This window comes from Sus scrofa, chromosome 7, assembly GCF_000003025.6.
Source record: "Sus scrofa isolate TJ Tabasco breed Duroc chromosome 7, Sscrofa11.1, whole genome shotgun sequence".
NCBI lineage: Eukaryota > Metazoa > Chordata > Mammalia > Artiodactyla > Suidae > Sus > Sus scrofa.
Window position 1 is genome coordinate 34638746 of NC_010449.5, and position 18385 is coordinate 34657130.

Sequence of the window (18385 nt, forward strand, 5' to 3'; positions counted from 1 at the left end):
CAGCCCTGCTGTGAAAGAAAGGCAGAAAGAACCCGGACGGACTTTCCACAGACACAGACACAGACACAGACACAGACACACACACACACACACTCTCTCTCTCTCTCTCTCTCTCTCTCTCTCTCTCTCCTTCACCAGGGCTGCGGGTTTTAAGCAAGAGCATTTTCCAAGACTGCTTAGCTCCCTAACACCCACCCAAACTCTGGCAGCCCTCCATCTCCTTAGGAGCATGCCGGAACATTCGACACCCAGGTCTTGCCCAGCACCAGCCATTTCCCAGCCCTGAAAGTCATGACCTCAGTTTCTTCACTGGAGTGACGCTGTCTCCCCAACAATGCACCGGGTTACGGGTCCAGAGGCTCGGCAGCTGTGACCGTGAAGTGCATGAAGCAGGTGCACAGGCAAAGTTGAGATGCCCCTGACTCTGAACTCCCAGCTTCTAAAAGCCCACGGCTCCGGGGGATAGGCTTTCTCCCAGTCTCCCTGTGCATTGTGTGTGGCCAGAAGAGGCTCAAAGACAGGAAAGCAAATGCCACCAGATTTCCAAGTCATGCAACGGTCAGCAGGGGAGCAAGACCCGCTCCTCAAGTGGCTGCATCCTGTCCCCCTGCAGAACCCAGTTTCCCATGAAGTACTTTGAGTGGCAGCTGGGGTAGCTTTTTCTCAGGCCCAGCCAGGGAGGTCCACTTATCTTCACGTCTGTTGAAGACAGCCATCTGACCTGAGCAGCTGAAGGCTAAACCAGGGACCCAGCAGTGGGCTCCCAGGACACAGCCTGCTCTCTGCTCCATGGTCAATCCCCAGGAAGCTCAGGGTGATAGGAGGACAAGGTGGGAACAGCGTCCCCTTCACTGTCACTCCCACCTTGAGGCCCTGGGCCATTTTCCCTACACGTGCCACATCTGGGCAGACCCCAGCCCTCAACCCCCATGCAGGACCACCAACCCCACCAGAGGCCCGGGCAAGCTTTCCTTGCATTCTGCAGCTCCAGGTCAGGAACTGCCAGATTCCTTAAGTCTTTGCCAAGCCCCAGCCCTGTGCCCTAATGCTGTGGGCAGAACCAGGGAAGAGAGAAAGACACAGGCCCTGCCCGGGTGCCCAGGAGGACCTCCAGTCTAACAAGGGACAGGCAGCGGGCACACGGGAGAGGTTTCACGACAGTGGCCAGGACAGCACAAGAAAGCAGCAGATGAGCCAACGAGCCACCGGGGAGGCCAGGATGGTCCCTCATCTGAGTCTGATGGGACCGCAGGGGCTGGGCAGTCAACAGATGGGAGCAAACCCACGCTTTCCGTAAACCAGAGGTGGGGACGCTCTGCCAGTTTCCCAGTGGGTGGGTGGGATGGGGCAGGTCCCCCTCCCCCCATGTTCTCACAACACCCTCCCCAGTCCAAGGCTACAGGCCAGCCTTCCCCTCACCCACCCCAGAGCAGGATGGAATTTGACTAGACCCCAAGGTACCAGGAGCAGCCTCAACAGATCCCATCAGCACTCTCCAGCCCTGCCCAACAAAACTCTCTGTGTGGACGGAAGGTTCTCTGTCCCCTGTGGCTCCTCTGCCCTAAGAACGTGGCCAGGTGACTGAGGAGCTACATTTTAATGTTATTCATCTTCACTAAAAAATAAAAGTCACAATAGTAACATCATGTTAAAATTAAAATTAATTAGCGACCTGCGGGTGCTAGTTTCCCTACTGATGCAAACACAACACACCCTACCTTGGCAGAGCCGACTTTTCCCCCGCCCCTGTCCCTGGTCCCTGGGTTCACCCAAGCCTTGGGCCATGATATACAGCAGGCTCGTGACTCTGAATTACACACGTGGTCCCCAGCTATCCCAAACCTTACCTGTGCTTCTGGTTTGGGGGGTTTTTTTGGCCATGTCTGAAGCACTTGGATGTTCCCAGACCAGGGGTTGAACCTGCACCATTGCAGTAACCAAAGCCACGCCATGACAATGCCGGATCCTTAACCCACTGTGCCACAAGAGAACTCTGCATTTTTTGGTAATCCAAAAAGGCAAGGAGTTCCTACTGTGGCTCAGCAGGTTAAGAACCTGACACAGTGTCCATGAGGATGCGGGTTCGATCCCTGGCCTTGCTCAGTAGGTTAAGATCTGGCACGGCTGTGGCTGTGGCTATGGCCTAGGCCGGCAGCTGCAGCTCTGATTCGACCCCTAGCCTGGGAATTTCCACATGTTGCAGGTGCAGCCCTAAAACAACACCACCAAAACGGAAACAAAAAGCAAAGCAAGGTTTTTCTCGGGCCCCCTTGGGAACTGGAAGAGCTGGATACACGCTGAGGCCAAGAAAATACTTGTCTGTCCCCTCGTAGGGGACACTGACCCCCAACATTGGGGCAGCCCCTGGGGCTTCCCCAGCTCTGCCAGGCCTCTCCCTCTCCCAGGCACACTCTCTTCTTGGTGACTACCCACCGTCATGTCCACTCTCAAGCTTCTTGGTCCGCAGACTGAGAGCCCACCTGGCCTCCCCCTTCTTTGAGACCCTCCCCCTCAAAGGCCTCATCAGCACTGCTGTTCAGGAAGTCACACCTCTGGCAGCTCAATCTAAACGTCATAACAGCACACTATTTAGCAATTTCAGGAGCGATATTAGTTTTCAGAGTATGCACCGTTAAAACCGTGTTTGTTTGTGCTTCGTGTACCCCCACGTTAAAAATAGCCAGTGGAGAAGCAGCTGATGCCATATGCGTGCAGCCTACCCTTTAGGAAAATTCAATTTCTTTGCTGTAAAAGCAAGACAACAGCATTTCAGAAAATGAGGGAGGCAGGGAAAGAAAAAGGCACCAATAACCCTGCCTCCGACCGGCGCTGCCCGCCTTCCGTTTTTACACCGAGTTTCTATGATTCGACGCTAACACCATACCACGCGTGGCACTGGCGTCTCCTGCTGCCCACAGCCCTGGCTTGCTTTTGTTCTCAATTGAAGTCTGGCTCCTGGCTCAGTCCCCTGAGAAACATCCAACGGAAGCCCTGGGAAACCTCCTCCACCCCAGGCCTGGCAGCAGGGGCCCCTGTTGGTTAGTTTGAGGGTCTCCCATTCCAGGGGCCAGAGCCCAGAGCCCAGGTCAGCCTAGCAGAGATTAAACTGTGTGCAGAGCAGCGGGGAGGGGGTGTGGAGCATGTGTACGCAGACAGAAACCGGGTTCGGGAAGATGACTTTTTTTCTTTTTAGAGCCACACCTGCAGCATATGGAAGTTCCCAGGCTAGGGGTTGAATTGGAGCTGCACCTGCTGGCCTACGCCACAGCCACAGCAACAAGGGATCCGAGTCGCATCTGCCACCTACACCACAGCTCCTGGCAACACTGGCTCCTTAACCCACTGAGCAAGGCCTGGGATTGAACCTGCATCCTCATGGATACTAGTTGGGTTCTTCACCCACTGAGCCACAACAGGAACTCTAGGAAGGAGAAATTTTAAGAAGTGTATGTACATAGGAGTTCCTACTGTGGTGCAACGGGATCAGTATCTCTGCAGTGCTGAGACACAGGTTCGATTCCCCACCAGGCACAGTGGGTCAAAGACTCCAGCACTGCTGTAGCTGTGGTACAGGTGGCAACTGTGGCTTGGATCTGATCTCTGGTCAGGGAACTCCATATGCCCCAGGGTGGCCAAAAAAAGAAAAAAAAAAAAGACATGTATACAGTGACCCCAGCACAGAGCAGGTGGCAGAGATGGGGGATCTCACCAGGCAGCTCTCAGACCAGGGGAGCTCCAGAGAGAGAGGGCATGCCAGAACTGAGACCTGTGAACTCTGAAACCCTGGCCTGGTGGAGATGGGAAACCTTCTAGAGTAGGACTCAAAAGGGCACCCCCTCAACCCCAAGACTTAGAAATTGCCCTGGCCCAGCCCTGGGGAGCCAGCTCTAGGTCTAGACAGATGCACACCAGGAGATGCTGACGCACTTCTCCAGGCGGCCTATCGACCTGTCCCAACCGAGAACAGAGTGTCCCCAGCCAAGAGGGCACTGTGCCCATGGCGGGGGGGTCAGAATCTGGCCAGGCGTGGGCCCCGCTGGAAGGACTAGAGACAGGAGTTTTCCAGACTGGAGGTGGGCTCTGGTAGTCTTACCATTGGGTTTCAAGGGCTCGTGGGACAGAGGCCAAAGAAGAGAGAGAGCTTCATGGTTCAGCTGCTCATTAATCATTACCCTCTTGCAGAGCTGGGTTTGGGAGCCCATGCACACAGCAGAGGCCTCCTGGGAGGGAAAGGCGTGCAGACAAGGCAAGACTCCCGGTGCAATGTGCTCTGATGTTAGGGAAAGGAGGTGCCCAGAGAATGATGGGGCTCAAAGGAAGGCAACCCCCAGGGTCAGGGGAACCTTCCTGTCACCCAAGTCCATGGCAACCTTGGAGCACACGAGGCCCCTCCAACATGCCACGCCCCCATCCAATAACCCTTAATGTACATCACAGGGCCCCACCCCAACCTCAAAGGCAAGGATGATGTCTAATACGGCTCACAATCCTCACGACCCTTGAACTAGCACTGAGCATACAGCTGGAGCTCAGCAAGCATCTAACTGGCCTTGGTGATCCAGTTCCTTGGCTCAGAGGCAGAGGGGCAGTGACCTGTCCTGGTCACACAGCAAGTCAGCTGAGCCAGGTCCCGGCCCTGTCTTCTGGACCCCAGGCCCTAGGCCACTCATCAGTGGATTTCGGGGCTGTGGCTAAAGTCTGGAGGATGGAGGAGGTGGGGTGTTGAAAAGCTGATATTCAGGACACCCTCCCTTTTCCTGCTCCCAGGGGGGGTGCTGACAGGACACTTAACTGCGGCAGCCTGCTCTGCTCAGCCCACTCAGCACTATCCCTGGGCCAGAGGCGGCCCTTCCACTCGCTGCTCCAAAGGGGGCGGGATGCCGAGAAGGGGAGGGCGCCCTTCCAAAGCTAACACTGTCAGGATGCATTCCACGACCCAGGAGGCGAGGGTTTTATTTGAACAGGGGAGGGGATGGGGCTGCTGTTCTTTCTCCTCCAGGGGGAATCTGTGAACAGGTGCTGTCCTGCACCCAGGGGGGCACCGGAGGAACAAGAACCTTGCATTGGACACAAGGGGCACCTAAGCCAAAATCAACATCCACGTCCAGGAAGGTCCCGCCCGGGGTCCCCTGCATGCTGCAAAATAGCCAGCCTCTGTCCCCAGTGATGCAGGCAGATCTGAGTGGCGCTTACACCCCCCCAAGACAGGCAAGACGAAGGCTGCTCCCTCCCCAGGTGCAGAAGCCAAGTGGGACGCACGCCACAGTGTGGGTTTAGCTGCCAGGGAGGAGGCAGGTAATGGGGGGACTCAGATAGGAGCCCCACGGCCAAGGGGAAATTGCGCTCCCACTCCGGGTCCTCGATTCTTTCTCCAGAGTGCGATCTCAGGGTCCCCTGACCCACAAATCCTGTGTGAAGGGTCAGAGCCTGAGAGGTCTGTAAGGATGACAGAGGAACGGGGTGGGGTTTTTATCCTGCTTTAGAACTTTTCACACGGAAAATGGCAAACCATCCTATATATGGTCAGTGTGGTCAGGAAACAGTGGTGTCAGAACTCGCAAAGGCTGAAGAGAGCAGGGCTCCGCAAAGGGCCAGTGTGGGTGTGGGGCGCGCTTCCGCCGAACTGGAGGCAACCTGGCCCAAGGAGGAAACCCAGGCTCTAGGAGGGGCTGGTGGCCTTGCTGATTTAGGACACCACGGAGTCTAAACGGGGCGACTCTGCAGGGCCCTGGCTCTGGACCCAGCAGGCCTGGGTTCAGGCCACGAACCAGCTGTGTGACCTTGAATAACGAACTCCTTTAATCCTTCCTGTCTCAGTCGCCTTTTCTGCAAAATGAGTTTCCCCCACAGCACCTATCTTCCCCTTGCTGGGAACCAAGGCGATGTGGCAATGGCCCCTCACAGGCCTTTCCATCATCAGGTGCCAGCTGCAGCGCTGCTGTGGAGTGTCTCCCAGACGCCTCCCTCTGCCACCACCCGCAGGGTGACAGACATTATCAGTGGACATAGACCTGAGTTCTTCTTTTTGTCTTTTGTCTTTTGAGGGCTGCAGGTGCAGCCTGCGGAAGTACCTAGGCTAGGTGTTGAATCGGAGCTGCCGCTGAGGGAGGCCAATGCCACAGCCAGAGCAATGCCAGATCTGAGCCGCACCTGCAGCCTACACCGCAGCTTGCGGCCACCACGGATCCTTGACCCACTGAGTGAGGCTAGGGATTGAACCTGCATCCTCATGGATACTAGTCGGGTTCTTAACCTGCTAAGCTACAACAGGAACACCAGACCCGAGTTCTTGGTAAAGGTTGAAACTCAGTATGAGCATGCAGGGTTTGAGAATGCCTCCCCACCTGCATGTCTGTACCGTAGCTGCGATGGAGGGTGGGGCTCTGGAAAGAAGCGAGACCACAAGGGAGCAGAGTCCATCACCTAGGCCCCTGGAAGGGACCTTGGCTCTTGGTCTGGGGAAGAAGCCAGGGAGGGTTTTCTGAGTCGGGGGTCCCAATCTCACTCTCTCGGGCTCCCTTCACTGCTGCGGCAGTGACCACCTTCCACCTCCTCTGGCCGCTGCTTCCAAGAAGCCTTCCCAAATTGCCCCACTTCTCCCTATTTCTTTATTGTACTTCCCCCACCCTGGCGAGCAACATAACCTTGGAAAAGTTACATAACCTCCCAAGGTCTGGGCCTTGGCTCAGGGCTGTAAAGGGAGGCTAGTTAGATAACCACTAAGCTCCCTCCAGCCTCACATTTTATGATTTGCTGCTGGGAGTGGTGCCCGGAGCCGCCCCCCCTCCCCCACCAGTCTTCCCTGCTGGCCTCCAAGGTGGCTGGGCTCTGGGCTCCCAGGAAACCAGCCAACTACAGCTTCCTGGGTTCAAACACCTGGGGAGCAGGGTCCCATGATGGCGAAACTCCCTGGGGAGGCATCGTATCATTTCTGCCCTGGGCTCTGGATGGCCCCGAAAAACATCCTTCTTTCTGAGCCTCTGTTTCAGCACGGTTTCAACCTTTGTCTCTTATCCCAGGAAAAAAAGTCTCAGGTGGTTGGGGGAGCTAGTGCTCAAGGGTGGGCTGTGCTGGGCAGGTTCAGAGGCCAGGCAGGCTAGTCCCCTCACCATAAGTGAGAGGTGCTCTAGAGGCCAGCGCACATCAAGATTTTGATTTAAAGGCCATTCCAAAGGGGATTCGTGGTGGCTTGGGAAAGAACGGCTCTGGACCTGGGCAAGCAGATCTAGGTGAACCCGAGCCTGGTTCTAGAGACAATCTGTCCCAGCGTCTCACCATCTAACAAATGGGATGGCGTTTCACCACCAGACCTCACAGAAGTCTCGGAAGGCGGCGCAGGTGAACGGGGTCTGCAGAGACCCATGGGAAGGCCAAGGGTGGACGCAAAGCCTGTGTATCCGCAAGCTTCTCAGAGGTCACCCAGGTGCTGCAGGCGACACCCCTGCTCCACCCCCCGGGGGGCCCACACCCTTGGTCAGCAGTGCCGGGGGGGGGGGGGGGGACACAGGATAGAAAAGGGACGAGGGCGAGGGACATGCCCTTCTCCCCTACAAACGGCCGGGCCTTCCTCCTGCTCCTTCTCAGGTTTGGAAGATGAAACAACAGTTCCCACAAGGAAGGGGCAGGGGAGTCGCGGTCTGAGGACAAGGTACCCTGACCGGCGGGGTCAGCTCCCTCCCTCCGCCGCGGGTCTCGAACAGGCCTGGGCACACTGTGCGTCCCTGGTACACATCTGAGCCAAGGACTGGGTCTCTGCGCGGTCTCAAGTTCCTTGAAAGCGGAAGCCACCTCCCCCAGGAGAGATGTGCCTGCTAATGCACAGGGAAGGGAGTGAAGGGGATTCCTGGAGAGAAACAGATCCAGAGAGGCAGGGCTGTTTGTTCTGCCAAGTCCCTCCAAAGGGAGATGATAAGAGCGAGCTGGTCTTAAAGGTTAGCTTGGAGGCGGAAGCCGCAGAGAGCAAGCCTTCCGCGCTTGGTCTCCAGTGGTCTCCGCGCCCAGCAAGCCCATCATCGCTTCCACCGTCTGATGCAGCCACAGGCTCCGGGTCACACAGCTCCAGGTGGTGTGACTTGAAAGCCTGTCCCTGACCCACCGGGCAACTTGGCCCTGCCTCACTCGGCTGGAAGGGGAAAGTGGGAGCACATTTTGATAAGACCACTGGGCTTCTGGTCTCTGGGGCCGGAGCCTGGCCTGGCTCCATACACCCAGGTAACTGCCTTGACCTCTCAGGAGGCTGGGCCCCTCCCAACTGGACTTTCAACCCAAGAGTCCACATGGTTCTCAGCCTCTCCCCCACCCAGCGCCAGGCACACCCCCCAGGCACCAGGGGCCCAACAGGCACATTCTGGGCAAGCTGCTCCCTGAGCCAGGGCTCCTGCGGTCTAGCTGGGCCTAATTTAACAGGCCCTCCAAGCCTTCTTGGATGAGTGGATGAACTTACTCTGAGGAAGTAGAGTCCAAAGTGGTGAAATCTGATCAGATCAAGGTCACACAGCACAAAGCAGTACTGTGGGGAGAATCAGAACCCAGGTTAGAACCAGCTATTCCCTTCATGGTGGTTCAGATAAGGGTTTGCCAGCCCCAGGTCCAGCCTCTGCACTGGTCACACAGACAAAGGGAGGGGCTCCACTGTGTCCACCCCACCCCCCTCCAGCTGGTGTGGCCCACAGGCCCCCTGACAACCCACAGGGCTGGCCACCAGGCAACAGGGACAGCCCCCCACCCCAGCTTCTCACCAGGCCTGGGGGCAAGCCTCTCCCTAAGGGGAGGGGCCAGCAAGGCAGCTGTGGCCAGATGACAGTGCCATGGGAGGTGACAACAGCCACAAGTACACAATCCTGCCTAAATATTTCGGCAGGAAACCCAAATATTTAGACAGAGGAGGGGAAAAACAGAATGGATACTTCAAAGCCAATCAAAGGACCTGGCTACCAAGGGCCGTTGAGAGGGGAGGAGGGCGGTGTCTGCCCCCAAGGAGGCCTTGGCCCCTTGCTTCAGGGGAGGGAGCGGGGCTCGGCTGGGAAGAAGGGAAGGTACACCTTCCACGTTTTCTCTTCTGAGGGGAGGGAGGTGGGTGAAGTGCGGGCGACGGTGGGTGACTCTGCCAGGAAGAATGTGGCGGTTTTATCAGCCATGTCTCCATCTCCAGATCAGGAGCTCAACATATGGTGGGGCCTGAAGTGGCGGAAGGCACAGCCCCCCCCCACCCCAGGACACGGGCCTGGAGCATTGGCTGACACAGTAAAATCACCAACCACTCCCATGGAGTGTGTTTACTTGGGCTGTGCGGGCATGAGGGTGATACTGCATTACTGTCCCATTTCACAGGTGAGGGGACCGACTTGCTCAAGGTCACACGGCCCAGGCATCATCAGATGCAGACGCAGCCTAAGGCTCTAAAGACACCATGTGCGCCCTATCCTTTCCCACCTCCAGGCTTCTTGTTTTTTCCACCTTTACATCTTACACTGAGCAGAATGGTTCAGACTGTGGACTCTGGGTTCAAATCCCCATTCTTCCACTTCTTAGCTACACTGCCTCAGGCACATGAGTGAATTTTTTTTTTTTTTAATTTTTAAATTCTTTTTGGCTGAACCTAAGGCATATGGAAAGTTCCTGGGCCAGGGCTCAAACCCACGCCATGGCAGCAACCCAAGCCGTTGCAGTGATAATATCAGGTCCTTAACACATGGAGCCACCAGGGAACTCCAAAATGAGTGAACACTGATGATCCATTTTGTCAATCCGGGCGTGAGGTGGCGCCCGTAAGAGCACCTCCAGCAGAGGGCTGCTGTGCGGGTTATGAGATGCTGCAGAGAAACAGCACCCACTGCCTGTGGCGAAGCAAGCACTCGATGACTGTTAGTTGGAATCACCCGGCCTCCAGCCCCTGCCCACTCCATCACTCTCACCTCCAGGCTCTATCTCCACTCACCGTCAAGCCCCAAGGCTGTGAAGTCAGCAAGTGGGAGTGGGGTCGGGTGGGGAATTTCAGCCGTCAGTTGGTCACATAGACCTGGGCAAATCCCCTGGCCTCGGGTTTCCTAGAAAATGGGCAGAGCAGTAACGCCTAACCCACAGGACTGGTGCAACGAGACACACAATAAAGAATCAGCCCAACTCCTGGCACGTGGGAGGTGCCTGGCACGTGGGAGGTATTCAGCAGAGAGCTTACAGAGGCTGCAGCTCACCCAGCTCATCCCTCCTGCCTGCCTCAACCCCCTCCCCTTTAAGTGCAGGAGCAGAAATTAATCTCTAGCAGTACCTGCCTGGAACCTCCAAGTGTGCCCACCAGTGTCACTCAGGTAATAAGCTCTTGGCCTTTCTTTCTCCTGAGTAGGGGCTCCTTGAGGGCAGGGGCTATGTTTTGTTCCAGGCCAGCTCCCCCACAGGCCAAGGGGTCCTACAGGCTTCAGGAAACAGGAACTGAATCCTCTGAGGCCCTCTGACCCTCATTCATCTCTCCAGCCTCACCATCTGCATCCCATCACTCAGCAGCAGGACCATATTTCCCCTCATTTCACCACCCTGCCCTGTTTCTCCTCCCAGCCAGACGGAGCTCCGGGCAGAGGAGCGGGGAGGCAAAAGCCCTGTTGGGTTTCTGAGGCTTCAGCACACACAGAAATGGCAGCTGGCAGGGAGGGACCCCCTCTGTGATCCCCAAACTTTGCCCAGGTCTCTGAGGTTTGGGGGCCAGACTAACTGCTCATAAAAAGCCAAGAGCTGGAGCACAACACCGCCCCTGCTTGTACTTAAAAGGGCAATGAGGTGTCATCTGAGAAGCTCATCAAGTGGCGGGGACCCTGCCCTGGACCTCCTCAGGGCTCATAGAAGAGAGAGGACCCTCACTGCAAGCTGGGTGTGAGGGAGCGTGGGTGGGCTGAGCTCTGTGGGCTTTGCCAGAAAAACCCACACAGCATCAGATCGGAAGGAGAACAGGAGGAGGAGGCAGCAGCCTTATCAGAACACCCACGGGGTAAAAGGATCAGCCCACAGAAACGCCGTTATTTTAAAGTAGAACAGTCCTCTTCTTTTAAGCTGCAAACAGCTGTAAAGGAAGAACGCTTCTGAAGTGCCGTTCACTTCCCTACTTGCAAACTGCCAATATTTGGTGAATTCAAATTCTTTGGCTAAACCCGGAGAGCTTGGTCATCTGACCCTCACCCCTCGGCCATGTGGCTGCAGCCCCGCATCGCCTCACAGGTGTACACCTCCCTGAGGGCTGTGGTGAAGAAAGATCCACCACAGGCCCTCCTCTCTCTAGCTTGTTAAAGATGCGGTGGCTATATATACCCTGAAGTGGAACTGCTGCATCATGCGGTCATTCTAGTTGTAACGTCTTTGAGGAACCTCTATATTGTCTTCTGCAGTGGTTGCACCACTTTCCACAAAAAGACAAATACTGAAGTTCCCTGGCAGCCTAGTGGTTAAGGGTCTGGCATCATCCCTGCTATGGCTCGGGTCACTGCTGTGGCATGGGTTCGATCCCTGGCCCGGGAACTTCAGCACGCCTCGGGTGTGGCCAAAAAAGAAAAAAAAAAAAAAAAGAGAGCGAGAGAGACAAATACTGTATGATTCCACTTATAAGGTACCTGTGATAGTCAAGTTCACAGAAACAGAAAGCAGAATGGCAGTTACCAGGCTGGGGAGAGGGGGAGCGGGGAGTTGTTTCACAGGTCCAGAGTTTCCGTTTTGCGAGATGAAAAAATTGGGGGGATCTGTTTCCCAGTAATATGAATATACTTATCACTCCTGAACAGCCCTCAAAGAAGGTCAAGACGGCAAATTTTGTTACATATTTTTTTACGATAATAATAAGGAGTTGGTTGACATTTCTGCTGCTCTAGGAAGGTCTTCCTGATTCTAGGCCCACTGTGCTTGTGCATGACAGCCCCATCACATAGCAGGGGCCTCTTGCAGCAGGGTCAGTGGCAGAAGCGGCTCACACCCACTGCATGCTTACTATGTGCCGAGCACCGTTCTCAGCAACCTGTGAGGGCGCTGTTACGACATTTCTTCAGGAGCCCCCCATAACCATCAGCTTAGATGGTGACTCTTTCAGCAACGGCAAGGGGCCTGCGGTGGTGCGGCAGGTGGCCTTGGAGGAAGATCCCTGCCGAGGGCAGGATGGCCTCTTCTCCACGTCAACCCATCCTTGGGGAGGAGAGACAGGTCAGGGCTCCTCCACTTATTCCAGGGGCCCCGGGGACTCTCGGGGACATCTCCAAGGGGACTCCCCTCTACTTCTCTCCTCCGCAGAAGGACCATGAGGAGGTGAACCCATTCCACAAGCTTTCCTGTGGTCACCGACCTTACCTGGCCTCTATCACTCCAGCTCAGGCCAATCAGGTCTTGAGGCACCAAGCCCAGCTTCCCTGCTCCCCAGAGCATCGTACTTCCTTGCCCCCTGCCCCCCCACTCCCCACCCCCCTCACTGCACACAAAGAGTTCAGAGGCTGAGGCCAATCTAACAGCAAACAACCAAGTTCAAGATGAAAGCTCTTGGCCTGGGGTCAGAGCCAGCAGAGCACAGCATCCAAAACCAGAGAACTGTTCTTTTAAACGCCAGACTATAAATAGGGCAAAACCCCAGGAAAAGACTTAAAAGCAGCAGTCATCAGCTCCCTGGCACCCCCTCTTAGAGGACACCCGCCCCTGCCCCCCCCCCACCCCACTAGAACCTTTCAACACTTACTAATCTCTCCCCTCATAAGCCCCTATGACCCTGCTACCCACAATCATCCTAAGGGCTCCAGTAAAACTCAGAACAATGCAATAACAATTCACCTTAACTGTTAAAAATTCTAACCAAAGAAGTTAACTAAAGCAGACTTATCAATTAAAAAAAAAAGTTTTCTTCCTTGGCTGCCCTCAGCAGAACTTAAGAAAAGGACCCTTTAGGAAGGAACCTCTTTCTTCTATTTCCTCTCAAAATCCCAAACCTCTCCACTTTCCACTCCTGCAGTCCTACGCTGTGAGAGTTCAATTTTCGAACATGAGTTCAATTTCGAACGAATGACCCGGAGGCCTCCACGATCCTGGATAATCAAAAGATCTATTGTGTTCCCCTTACTTACAAAGGCAGTTAAGTGGACCAGTGAGCTTTACAATTTCCAACAAGGCTTGAAACAAAAGAGGTTTTCATGTTAACCCTCGGTTCTCCAAAAAAGCCACAACAAAAAAATTCAAGTTCTGGGCCCAGTCTGAGCTTTCTGGTCAGAGGTCATGTTACTGCACAATCCATAGTTAAACGATTTTAAATTTTAGGGGGAGGATTGCTGTGAATAACAGGCTGTCAGGACCTCAAAATCAGAATCAGCCTTACGACTACTAGGGGCTGGACCATGTGCAACTCTGGTTGCACGAAGAGTCCAGAAAGTAACAGGAGGGAGGGCTGGTACCCAAGGGAAACCTGCGAATAGAACAGCGCAGGTCAGGAAGCCAGCAGGATTTAAGAGCTTTGGAGACCTGGGCAGCTAGAACGGGATGGGGTACCCCGGTGAAAATCAGGGCCTGGGGTGACCCCCACCGCACCCGCAGGAGAGAAAGGACTCTCAGGAGCCACAGCACGAAGGCCCCAGTCTCCCTTCACACCCACTGCTAGGCCCTTCTTCCCCCTCTTTCTCTGCTAGACCCTCCTAATTCCAAGACCCCACCCTGGCTGAAGGTCATCCCCTCCGGAGAGCCCTCCCTAACCCCTCAGGCTGGACCTGGAGGTCCTGCTACACTGCCTTGTGTCGGTGGACTTTTTTCATCCTTCTCCCCAGCCGGCCAGTCTGAGCTTGGCCGTGTCCAATTCATCTTTGCACTCCCAATGCCTTGCCGGCCGGCACACAGCAGGCGCCTCATCAATGCCTGTTGGCTAATTTCCATCTGCTTGGGAACACAACACACTTCACTTTGAAACTTGATCCCGTACTGTAAGATCCTGGGCCAATAAGCCCATCTTTTCACGTCCTCATGTATGAAAGGGAGTGGCCAGCAAGACAAGATTAAAATCAGAATGTCTGTAAAGTGCTTATTCAAAGTTCTGGTGCGGGGTTGGCGGGCTGCACCTGCAAGGTTGAGAAAGGTTCGTTCTTCCCCCGCATCCCAACCCTCTAGTTTTCCGTGCTTCGGAAGGAGAAGCGGGGTGGGGTGGCGAGCTGCTTAACTCGTTTGGGGAGGAGGTGCCGGCTCGGCCAGGCACGACACAGAAGACGCGCCTGCGTGCCCATGCCTGTTCTAGGGGAAAGAGAAAATAGATTTCCCGGCAGAGCAGAGTCCAGCTGAAACAATTTACAAAGCTCACCAACAGACGGACCACTCAACAGTTTCACAGGCTCGAGGCAGGGAGCAAGGGTGTACCAGGAGCGGGCGCTGGAGGCAGCCTGTCCAGGTTCCACCCCCAGCCCGCGCCCTCCTGTAATTCCCCTGAGCCTCAGCTTCCTTATCTGAACAAGTAAGGGTGCTGTAAAGGGTACCTGACTGATGCAGGTAAAGCACTCTGCAGGTTGCCCCGGTCAGTGTGTGCTCAGTGCGTGCAACAGAGGGAGACAGGCTTGCTCCCCTGTTACACCGACACATGCCCAATGCCCACTGCTCCGACTTCACTTGATCCTCATCAGACCCTCGTTCTGCTGATGGGAGAGGAGAGGCCAAGTTAAATGGTTTGATGGGTAGATGGCCAAGCCAGAGGGCAAAAGCAGCCTGTGCCCGCTCTCATAAAATGCATGTTACCGCCCACAACGCCCAACAAGGCCAGGCCCTCTCGGTCAATGCCAACCGCCCTGGTGGGAGCCTCTGCAATTTAGGAAAAGGCTGGGGGAGCCGGCATGAGAGCCAGGGTTCAAGGCGGTTCTGCAGGCAGGAAGGAGGGCAATCACGTGGTCCAAGGCCAGAGGGGCGCTGAGCGTTTGTTTCAAAGCAGCCTTCTCCGCCTCGGTTCAACCACAGCAAGAACCTGGAGGAAGCACCTGACAAGTCAGGGACTATTTCCAAAGCTCTAAAGAAGGGTGCCTTAACTCCCTTTCTCGTGCCTTTAAAAGCACACGCACAACGCCCACTCTAAGGAAAACCCCAAACCAGGCTGCACCCCACCTCCCTTCCAAGAGCCCTGGAGAGGGCAGCCCCTACCCCAGGAATTCCTAACGAGGGACTCTTTTTGGATTACAAAGGTGATTCGGAAGCTGATAAAACACAGAACTCAGGTGGAAAATGCCAGGGCAGCCAGATGGGAAAGAGGATTTTCGAGTTTTCATTTTTTTCCTTAAGCCAATTTCCTGAGGCCTGAAGCAAGCGCTCCAAGCCACAGATCAGAAAGCAGAGCAGGCAGGTTTCTGCAGACTGAGAGTGATGCTCGCAAAAATGCTTCCATCGGTCCGTTCTCACTTCTAGGGTTTTTTCTGTGAAGAGACAGGACTCGCCAAGTTGAAAACAGCTTGAGAGTTTTTTGGCCGGGGATGGAGACAGGCCTGTCCATAATCACCTCCAAATCAGACGGGCCTGATACCCAAATCCTTTTCCTAAAGTTACCTGCCGGCTTTTGCGGGGGTAATTTTTGGCGAGTTTAACAGGACCTTAAAAATTCCAGGCATCCTGCTTACTCCAACACCTTAAGAGAATCGTCTAACCTCCAAAGCTATGACCACCAGCTGCACTCGGCTGCCTCACCTCGACTCCCCCGCCCTTTCCCTTCTCCTCGTGTTTTGAAGTTTATTTTCCCACATTCAGCCTTGAATTCTTTCCTTCCTTCCCCTGCAGTGTCAGAGGAGCAGCAAAGAGGGAAACACTTCGAGGGCAGCTCGATTCTTTATCAATCCCGCCTGCCTTCTTCCCCCCTCTAAACAAAGCCCTGGAGCAAAGTAAACAACAACTCGTTCTCCAGAAGAATTGTTTCCTCAAGGGAAATTATAAAATGACCACCCCCTCCCCAACACACAGGGACGCATTGGCCAGAAACCCAACCCAAGGAAGGCCTGGCAGCCCGGAACTTCTGCTATTAGGAGCTAAAACACCCAACCCCCTTCTGAAGCTCATTCTGTCACCACCCCCAAGCCTCATCCCCCTCCCCCCCAACCCCTCCAGCTTTGGGAACTGCTCCCAGGCAGGAAACTGCACTAAAATTCAACACCCAACCTGGAGGCTTAAACCTCCCCTTCCACCAGCCTCTCAGAAAACAGGTCTACATTTGCAGGCTGCCAGTAGGCGCGTATATGCTCACCTGATTGGGGGACAAAAAAAGGGGTACCACAGGCAAGACATCTTCACATTTCCCAATGCTTTCAACCTTCCAACAGTCCAGGGCAGGAAAGACATATGAAGACGGGGTTCATGTCCATTTTACATACGAGAAAAGTAAGGCGAGGAAAATGAGAGACAACTACACGGCCATCGAGTATGTGGTACTGTTGTGGGTTAAATGCTCCTCATCAAACCTTCTTTCTGGCATCTTTCACCCCAAGAGAATGTAACACCTTGGACAATCTGCCTCTACTCCGCCTCACAATCTAGAGCCTTCTTACCCAGGCCTGGTCATTCCACTGAAGCAAGGCCATTACTGCAGGCCAAGACGGCTAGGTGGTGGTTGAGGCTGAGCGCCTTGGAGAAACTGGCACAGGGGGCCTTGGTACCCAAATTGGCCCAAATTGGTCAGCCCCACAGTTCATCCAAGGGAGGTCAATACCATCCATAGGCCGTATGAACCAATGCCAACACGAAGGAGAAAGTCTCCCACCATCTCCCATGCTGCACAAGCTCTCCTCCCCCCACCTCTGCCCCTTCACCCGAAAAGGGACACCCCGTTCCCCCAAGAGGCCTTTTGTTCTTTTGTTCGACCTGTTACTCTCACAAAGTTTAACCTCAAGGCCCTCGGGGATGTCCGAGACAGAAGCCTCTCCGGAAGTCTGTGCGCGTCCCCAACATTCCAGCCACCAGCCCCCACCCCTGGGGCTCAGGCCCAACAGCGCCCTGGGGGCCCCCCTGAGCCCTGCGGGGGCGGGGGAGCCTCACGCCACTCGCCCAGGCTGGTGAAGAAAAGCCGAGAAAAAGTCGGCTGGGTACGGCAAGGGCCCCTGAGCTGGGAGGTGGAGACGCAAGGGGGTGGCAACCGACAGGTCTCCCGAATTCTGTGAGCGCCTCCGAAGAAAGATAAACCCCTTTATCCGACCCACAGCCTTCTCCAACCACAGAGGTAACCGCACAGCCACACCGAACCACTACGGGGCCCGGTTCACTCGCGGGTCAAGCCTAAATTCTTCCCTCCGTACAAACTGGGTTCCAAGAAGTCTCTGCGCACGTGGGTAACTCCTGTCTCCACGGGTGAACGACAGATTCCAGCAGTCAGACATATGGTGATACATCCTCTGCGGTCACCCCCCAGGACCACCTCCTGGGACTGAGGGTCAGCCAAAGCTGCGAGGGGCTCCCCTTCAGCACTCCTAAACCTTCAGCTCACCTGCAGGATCTTGTCCAGGCCCTCCTGGCCCAGGCACGGGAACTCCTTGAGCAGACGCAGTTTCTGCGTATAGTAGTTTGTCTTGGCCTCTTTCCAGTGCGGCTCCTCCAGCACCTCGAAGATCGCCGCCCCGATGGCCAGGTAAAAAATGATAGCCGAGGTGAGCAGAGGGCCCCGGTCTACCATGGCTCCGGAGAGGCTGTCTCCTGGGAAAAGGCTCCACTAGCCCCAGCGGCTCCACCAGCCTCTGGAAACAGCTGTTTGAATTTGGAGCTCCGCATGCGCAGTGCCCCGTTCCCCCCCGGCGCCGCTCCACCGACAAAGTTGCTCCTCGAAGTTGGCCCACTGAGCTGGGGAAACTATGCAGGCCCTCTTCACGCGGGCCGGGGGTGGGCGGACACCAAGGGGGCCAAGGGGGCGCCCTGGATCGCGGGGGCGAAAGGAGTAGGGGATCCCGAGACCGGCTTCCCAGGAGACACGTGGGCCACCTCTCCGCGCGCCAATGCACTATGCAACGCGCCGCCTCCGCGCGCGCCTCTTTAACCCAAGCCCCGGGGAGCTCTGCCCGAGGAGGAGGGGCCAGACGAGGGCCCGCCCCCATTCAGGCCCCGCCCCACGCAGGCCCCGCGGCAGGTCCTAGAGTCACCGCTAGGTGCAGGACAAAAGCTGCGCCGGTTGCGCTCCGTGGAACCTCACCAGGCTGGCCTGCCTGCCCCGCCAGCCCCAGGGGTTGTGGCCTCCTGGACCCGTCTTTCTTACTAGTGCTGGGGCGTTAGCTAAAATGAGAGTGTACCTAACGACTGCGGTCAGGAAATTATTACTGCTGTTATTTTCGTTATAAGTCATTTACTGATGTTTCTGCCAAGAAAGCTTAATTCTCAGTCTCTTTCTGTCTCACACACCTTCCTATAAGACTGGGGAAAGGACGTTAGAAAGGGACTGGAGAGG

At 55.5% G+C, this 18385-nt stretch overlaps 1 protein-coding gene across 1 annotated transcript in view; it reads right to left on the reverse strand.

Annotated features, from left to right (window-relative positions):
* KCNK5 (potassium two pore domain channel subfamily K member 5) overlaps positions 1–17960 on the reverse strand; it is a 38758-nt gene extending 20798 nt beyond the window's left edge. The window contains exon 1 of the mRNA XM_001928254.4: positions 17438–17960. Within this exon, the coding sequence (XP_001928289.1) occupies positions 17438–17623 (186 nt within the window). The 5' untranslated portion in view covers positions 17624–17960. The remainder of the gene's footprint in view (positions 1–17437) is intronic.